Source organism: Montipora capricornis, chromosome 2, assembly GCF_036669925.1.
Source record: "Montipora capricornis isolate CH-2021 chromosome 2, ASM3666992v2, whole genome shotgun sequence".
NCBI classification, from domain to species: domain Eukaryota; kingdom Metazoa; phylum Cnidaria; class Anthozoa; order Scleractinia; family Acroporidae; genus Montipora; species Montipora capricornis.
The window spans coordinates 42,900,864-42,908,363 of record NC_090884.1 but is presented as its reverse complement, the minus strand read 5'-3'; the positions used below and the strand labels follow the sequence as shown (position 1 = coordinate 42,908,363).

The window sequence follows — 7,500 nt, the reverse complement described above, 5'->3', positions numbered from 1 at the left end:
TTGACGTAATTTTCACCTTGATCCAGCTCTCTCAAGATTTTACAATGAGTACAGCGAATAGGAAAATTCCAGTTAAAATAAATAGGTGTCTTTTTCAAATCAAGGCTTAAGACTTGGTCACTTAGTGTTTAGTTAACATAGTTTTGATTTCCAAAGAAAAGAAGAAAATTGATTTTTTGGTCATAGGAGCACTTTCAGGTTTATCTGACGCACTTGTCTTACCATTCTCCGCTGGCTTTGATGCCGATTGGTTGAAACCACTACTGGTGGCTGGAACGAATGATGTCTGGCCGGGGGACGGTTTTGCTCCGAAGGTCAGTGATGTCCCGGGTGATGTGACCGCAGACCCAAAGAGAGGGGCAGAACCGAAACTACTTGCTTGAGTACTAACTGGAGGGGTGAAAGTCCCAAACACCGATTTGGGCGCAAAAGCTGTAGATGATGATGTTCCAAACACGCTGCCACTTGATGATGTATTTGAAGTAATTCCCAAAGATCCAAACCCAATGACACTTTCTGCACTTGACACTAATCCAAAGGCACTGGTGGGGCTGGAGGCGTTCGCAAACAGTCCACTAGTAACTGAGGCTGATGTACCATCAGCAGAGGTAAGTATCGTCGTGGTTGACTGAGGTGACGACAATATGGTGACTGGAGGACTTCCGATTGGTGCTGACACATTTGTGGTAGTGTGCATGATACTTGGAAAGAATGCACCGGCAGTGCTTGTGGCAGAAAATGCCGATGGAGGTGATCCAGCGGACAAAGTAATGAAACTATTCGCTGCTGAGTTCGCAGGGGGTGTTGTAACAGAAGCTTTGAAACTAGTTGATGACAGCCCAAATAAGGCACCAGATGTAGAGGGAACTGTGGTAGTAACCGAACCAAACATGCTTGAAGCCTGAAGAAGTGTAGGCACTGCAGTCTCAGAGGGCAGCACTTTAAGAGGTTTGCTACTTTCCGAAAGTGCCTGTGCAAACACACCTCCTACTCCCGATAGACCGCCAACACTGGGCGACGTAACGACGTTTACTGCACTTGTATCCGGACTTCCAGACAACGTTCCCAAAGACGAAGATGGGGCTGAAGTAGGTACTGTATTCGTTGTACTTATAGCTGTGCCACTAGCCTCTGACAACCGCAACAAAGAGCTTATGATGCTTGTAGAGCTATCCGGACTTCCAGAAAACGTTCCCAAAGACAAAGATGGAGCTGAAGTAGGTACTGTATTCGTTGTACTTATAGCTGTGCCACTAGCCTCTGACGAGCGCAACAAAGCGCTTATCATGCTTGTAGAGCTAACAGCTGCATCACCAAGGCCGGGCGACCTTCCTACGTCGCTAGAGGTAGCAGGATTCCCAAAGAGCGATCCACTACTTGTCGATGACACACAAAATGAAAAAGGTGCTGTCGTTACTGGTGCAGGTAATCCACTAGAATAGGTAATGCTTAAATTTGAAATTGACGAAGGCACACTGGACTGTAAAAAATTATAGACAAAAATCGGATGAGTTTAAGACTTGGCTAAGTCAGTTCGCTGCACGTTTTGTGTCATACTTACCTCCTTACTCTTCTCTTGTTGTTTATCTGTTGGTTCTTTTGGTAAAATTCCAATAGCTGAGCCAATTTCATCTGTCTTAACACCAGAGCCGAGTGCAATCCCTGTGTTGCTAGAGGGGCCAAGGTTCTTAAAGAACGATCCACTAGTTGTGGTTGGCACAGAAAATGAAGATGATACTGACGTTACTGGTGCATTAATTCCACTAGAATTGGTAATGCTTGATTTTGATGGCACACTGGACTATAAAAGCAAATAAAGAAATTGAAGTAAAGTCGAAGAAATTTTGTTCAACATTTATACATAGCAGTTTGTCGTCCAGCATTGCGAACGCAAGGAAAAAAACACAAAACAAGAATTATTGACTTCACATCCTGGCTTACTCAACTCACTGTATTTTTTACCAAACTTACTTCTCTACTTTCCTCTTGTTTTTTAGCTGTTGGTGATCCAAATAAATTTCTTGTAACACCAGAGTCGACTGCAAGCACCGTGTTGCTAGAGGAGCCAAGATTCTTGAACAAAGATGCACTACTTGAGGGTGGCAAAGAGAATGAAAATGGCGCTGTAGTTAACGGAGCAGTAAATCCACTCGAATCTGTAATGTTTGGTTGAGAAGTTGATGACGATAAACCAGACTGAAACAAAGTGAAACGTCCGGTTTTAGTGAAATGCATAAAACAAGAACCAAAAATGGAATGCTTCATTCTGTTCTTATGGTATGGTGCATTGTCATGCCACCTCCTGAATAAGTGGGAATGAAAAGAAAGAAAGAGAGAAAGAAAACAACCCCAAGATCCAGAACCCCATACTATGTAAGCACCGCACATTTCCCACCACACTTACCTCTCTACTTTCGTCTTGTAGCTTATCTGTGGCTGTTCCCGATGCATTTACATCACCTGATACAAATAAATTTCTGCTGACCGTCTGGCTTGGTGCTATACTTCCTGCAGAAGAACTCACGACAGACATCTGACTGGATGTTGTGACATTGAGATCGCCACATTTGCTACTAAAACTTAACAGATTAGGCGCTGAAAATGAGGTCCCAGAAGAAGACCCAAGATTCAAACGACCACCAGCTTGAGGAACAAAGCTTGCTGAAACCGAGGAACTGGGCAACTGTCCAAGCGGAGGAGCAGCAGGTGACGCTCCTGACAATGATAATCGCAATCCACCTGTAGTAAATGTAGTCGAAGAGGTGGGCACTGCTGGAGCAAACGAAGGCTTAAAGATGGGCATGGGATTCACAGTGACATTAGGTGCCACAGTGGAACGACTTTCAGATTGCTGAGGTGAGGTTTGTGGTTTGAAGGTCACCACAGGAGGACCAGGCTTGCCACCCTCAGTTGACTTGAAGACAAACTCTGTGCTACATTGTGGCTTTGTTGAGGGCTTCTTAGCTTCTGCTGTTGCTGCCATCAAGGCAGCATTTGCAATTGCTTTCGCGGCTGCATTCTCGGCATCACTAACTGCGTTTTGAGACGGCTTTTGGGTTTGCGGTTTGTAAGCCACAAGTGTAACTGGCTCGATGCCCGCAGAAGGATCGAGGTTGTTGTTGCTTGGCAGCTGAAGACCATTTTGTGCTGCAGAAGCCCTGTTCAGGGCAGCCATCCCCGCAGCAACATTTGGCGGAATTCCTGAGCTAATAACTTTAATGGCTGGGGTAAATTCACTCTTAGTTGGAGCTGGTGACGAAAGTGATAGCTGTAAGAGTAAAAAAAGTGAGAAGCTAATAAATCTCGTCGATGAGGGGTTCAATAAAGCCACAGCAACAAAGCAGAAACATTTTGGAATATACTGCTAGTACTTGCGTTACAATACAATACAACACAATACAATACAACCCAATACAATACAATACAATACAATACAATACAATACAATACAATACAATACAATACAATACAATACAATACAATACAATACAATACAATACAATAGAGCGAGTTTCAATCGACTGTCGTAAAACCAAAACCAAAGTAATTACTTTGGCCAATCAAAAGGGTCGGAGACAATCCAGTAAACCACTCAAACCTCGAAGTAATTACACGTAGCCGACACAAAGCGCGGGAAAATGTGCACGCGCGAAACACGATTGGTTTTGGTTTCACTTCTGATTGGTTAAAAACTGGCGCGAGAACTTTGAACCAATCATTGAGTGAAGTAAATGCAAAACCAAAGCAATTCGCTAATTACTTTTGACACTCAATTGAAAACCGCTCTACAATACAAACTTAATTGATCACTCCCCATAGGGGCTTTTAAGGGCCAATGAAACACAACGAAAAAAACGACAGAACAGAAAAGCAACACTGTTAAGAATCATAACTGGCCGGGGGTCAAACCAGCTGGCTATTTAGAAGTGCAACCGAGATGTTGAGCCAGGGACTACCAGAATCAAATTCAACGAGTGGTTAGAACGGGTCTTGAATCCGGGAACTCCGGATCTCAAGGCAAGCCTCCCAACAACTGGGCCGCACTGCCTCCGCGTAAAATTGTTTGTACCTGTTCCTTGGCAGCAGGAAGGAAAAAGCCACTTGGTTGATTCGATACTTCTGTTTTTTCCGTGTTTGGCACTGTTTGTAATTCAGCTGATTTACCGACAGCTGTAAACGCTCCCGATGCAGTAATTTGGCGGGTGGGCTTAGCTGGTGAGCTCTCTGCAGTTTCAGGTTTGACTGCCACAGCTACGGTATCATTGAAATCCTCTTTATCTTTCGCCACTTCATCCTTAGACGCACCAGCGGAAGACACAAAAGCCTTACCAACACCCAAGCTGAACCCGGATGCGGCTGATGAAGAACTGGACACAGTATCAGTAGCATCAGTCAGCTGTTCAAGTTCTCGGTCATTCCCATCTATATCAGTGTCGTCAACGACATCGTCATGGCCATGGTCTAATGACACTTCCTCTTGTTCCGTCAGTTGACTTTTCACGACAAATCTGTCCTTTGTGACTTCTGGTGGAGCACGTGTACTTATAGCGGGTGTAGAGGATGTCAGTGGCTCTTGAGATTTACTTGGCTTCAGTGATGGGGTTTTGGCTCTCGTGCTTGGAACTAACAAAGAAGAGAATATTCAAACAGGTCATTCGAGAAAATATGGGCTTTTCAAGGACACACACACAGTAACCACAACTCAAAAGGTCAGCGATAAAACAAGGCTCACCAATAATACTTCGCCTCACTGGGGTACTTCGTCTTTTCTGAAGCATGCTCCTTAGTTGAGCACTCCTCTCAGGGGAAATTGGAACCGAAACAGGTGAAGTTCGTTGTACACGCGATTTACACTCTTCTTCGAAAGTCGCAGATGGGCTTCTTATCAGCGATTGCCTGCAATAGGCACAAAACAGGTTCTTTCAGAGATAGTAGGGAGAGTAAGCATCGCTTTTACGTGAAACGGCAAACGGCAGGTTGCTGCATGCCACAAAAGCATGTTTGTTTGTTTGTTATTTATTTGTTTGAGCAGGTTGAAGTTTTGGCAGCTATTCAGCTGATATAGACCTGCTATACCCACCCACCCATATACTCGCAGAGGACAGCCACAACACCAGGAACTTCATCCCCTACTCTTCTCGAATAGTGTGTGGGTTCTTTAACGTCCCACAGAGAACTAATGAACATGGAAGATATTTGTGATACGGGGCCTACGCTTTATAGTCCTTATCCGAGAAGACTTGAAAGTCTAACCATATGCGGATATAATTACAAAGGCAGCACTTTCTCCTCAGTTATTTAAAGACCCTGAGTGTTGGTCCGGCGGAGTCGAACTCAAGACCTCCCGCATGGCAGCCCGGTGCTCAACCAACTGAGCCACCGGTGCGCGGTATGAAAATTATTGACACAGGGGTTTCGTTTGAGGGCGGAGGCCGGAAGTTTTGTCCAGCTGTTTACCATTTCACTTCCAGTACTCTGAGGCTGTTAATTGTCTAAATTTCTACATTTGTTGGCTTCTTTTTCTCCTTTTTTCATTTGGACTTAGGTATTACTGACGAAACACAACACAATCAATCCTTCAAACTAACAAGAACTCCCATCTCCTCATTTTGCTTACTAAACGGAATAATCGATCTGCTGGCATTTCATTCACGAGACAAGTTTAGAATATAAAAAGCATGTGTTAAAAAGCATCAGTTTCATTTACAGTAATATATAGGGGACCCAGGTCTCGTTGATGGTTCGTTCCAGAGGCACTTGCAATCGGCCTTACAACGGAAAATAATCCTGTCCGGTACTCTCGCTTGTGAGATGTTGCCCAAATGTGTTTTGATTAAAGGGAAGAAAAGATATCATGGAATAGAGTTATTACACCTTTCAGGAATCAGCTCCAGATCATCACCCTCTTGTGGTTTTGGAGTTGTTTTTTTTTCCATTACCTCGAAGTGTCAGTGTTTGTAGGATTTCTCTGCCAGGAGTTTGATAACAATATCCGGTTTTTAATGTCCTCTGCAATTTTCTGCAACTTGGCCTCCTTCAAAATAAAATTTAAAGAAATTCTTTTTCTTAATCGGTAAATTATAAACTTCCAGCATAATGGCCACAAAAATATGCTCTGTCCTACACTTTGTCTCCTCATTTTGAACAGTAATATTAGTTAAAACGTGAACCCTTAATTTAGGAAAGATTCTTCATTTTTAACTCGAATTTTTCTATCTGATGACCTGTTACTACTACTGTACCTTGAAATCGTGAGGGTACTGGATCCAGGAAAACATATCATCAAGTTAAGTAGAGATGCTGATCATCGCAGTTATTAAATAACGTTACTAGAGCAGTAACGAAAGGATTCGAACCCTGACCTCCGGCTACGATTCCGATGCAGAGGTATATAATCCTGGTATTGCAGAGGTCAGTGTTCGAATCCCGTTCATGCAAGCCTGAAATTTTCTGGCTTTCCTTTCGTTACTGCTCAAGTAACGTTAATTAATAGCTGCAATGATCAGCATCTTATCGAATCTTAACTTGACTCTTCACTCAATTCAAATATATATGCATGCTTTCATATATTAACTTTCGTCGTATCATTAACTTAAAGTTAACTCGCAACATTATAAAATAAGTGAATGTACTGTATAAACACTTAAATTAATATGCATTATACTATCCATTTATTTTTACTCCCTAAACTGTATTTTCAAAAAGCTCACTTGATCCAGTGCAATTTTCTGGTTCACTCTTAGGGTCTTATAAATTTCCTCCAGGGCTGGACTAGGAATAGACCTGAAGTGAAAATAAAAGAAACAAATCAAGCTGTACGAATTAATTTAGAACGGCAACTAAAATCAACTGAAATTAATGCAAATCATATCAAATGTTGGTTTTTGAGGAGAGGGGAAAACTGGAGTACCCGAAGAAAAACCTCTCGGTGCAGAGTAGAGAACCAACAAACTTAACCCACAGACTCTGGGAATTTTTACCCAGGCTACATAGTTTGGAATCGAGTGCTCTCACCACAGGGCAAGTCCCGCTCCCTACAAAAAAATGGTTTGCATTCAAAGATTTAAAAAAAACTGATGATAAGTGTCACCTTTTCCGTTCATTTTCTTTGTTCCACTGTTCATCAAGAACCATGTTAACCTCTCTGAGTAGAAAAAGAAAAATGATACATACTGTAATATCATTTATAACAAAACGGATATTCAATCATTGATTTTTGTCATTGTAAAATTTAAGGGTTTTCCAACCAAAGTTCGAGATAAAACACTCTTAATGGAAAGTTTAAAACATCAAATGGCACCTTGATGGTAAAGAGACCGATTTTTTAGAACGCTACATGTAATCATTTCTCATACACAAGGCAAAATTAACAAAGATTAACAAGAAATTAATTTTGACATCTATTACAAAATTATTTACAGAGACTGTATAACACCATGTCACTAAAATATGAAACAGAGAATATTGATCACAGCACTGATACCTGAGAGTTTCATCGAG

The 7,500-nt window shown here is 42.1% G+C and overlaps 1 protein-coding gene across 1 annotated transcript in view; it reads right to left on the bottom strand.

Moving 5' to 3' along the window:
• Window positions 1-7,500, bottom strand: part of LOC138022468 (nuclear pore complex protein Nup214-like) — a 40,328-nt gene that overhangs the window by 5,576 nt on the left and 27,252 nt on the right. The window contains exons 20-29 of the mRNA XM_068869608.1: window positions 7,484-7,500; window positions 7,091-7,144; window positions 6,711-6,783; window positions 5,940-6,034; window positions 4,733-4,896; window positions 4,070-4,623; window positions 2,405-3,268; window positions 1,972-2,196; window positions 1,562-1,801; window positions 223-1,480 (exon numbers count right to left, since the gene is read on the bottom strand). The exon at window positions 7,484-7,500 is cut by the window's right edge and continues 63 nt beyond it. Of these exons, the coding sequence (XP_068725709.1) occupies window positions 223-1,480; window positions 1,562-1,801; window positions 1,972-2,196; window positions 2,405-3,268; window positions 4,070-4,623; window positions 4,733-4,896; window positions 5,940-6,034; window positions 6,711-6,783; window positions 7,091-7,144; window positions 7,484-7,500 (3,544 nt within the window). The remainder of the gene's footprint in view (window positions 1-222; window positions 1,481-1,561; window positions 1,802-1,971; window positions 2,197-2,404; window positions 3,269-4,069; window positions 4,624-4,732; window positions 4,897-5,939; window positions 6,035-6,710; window positions 6,784-7,090; window positions 7,145-7,483) is intronic.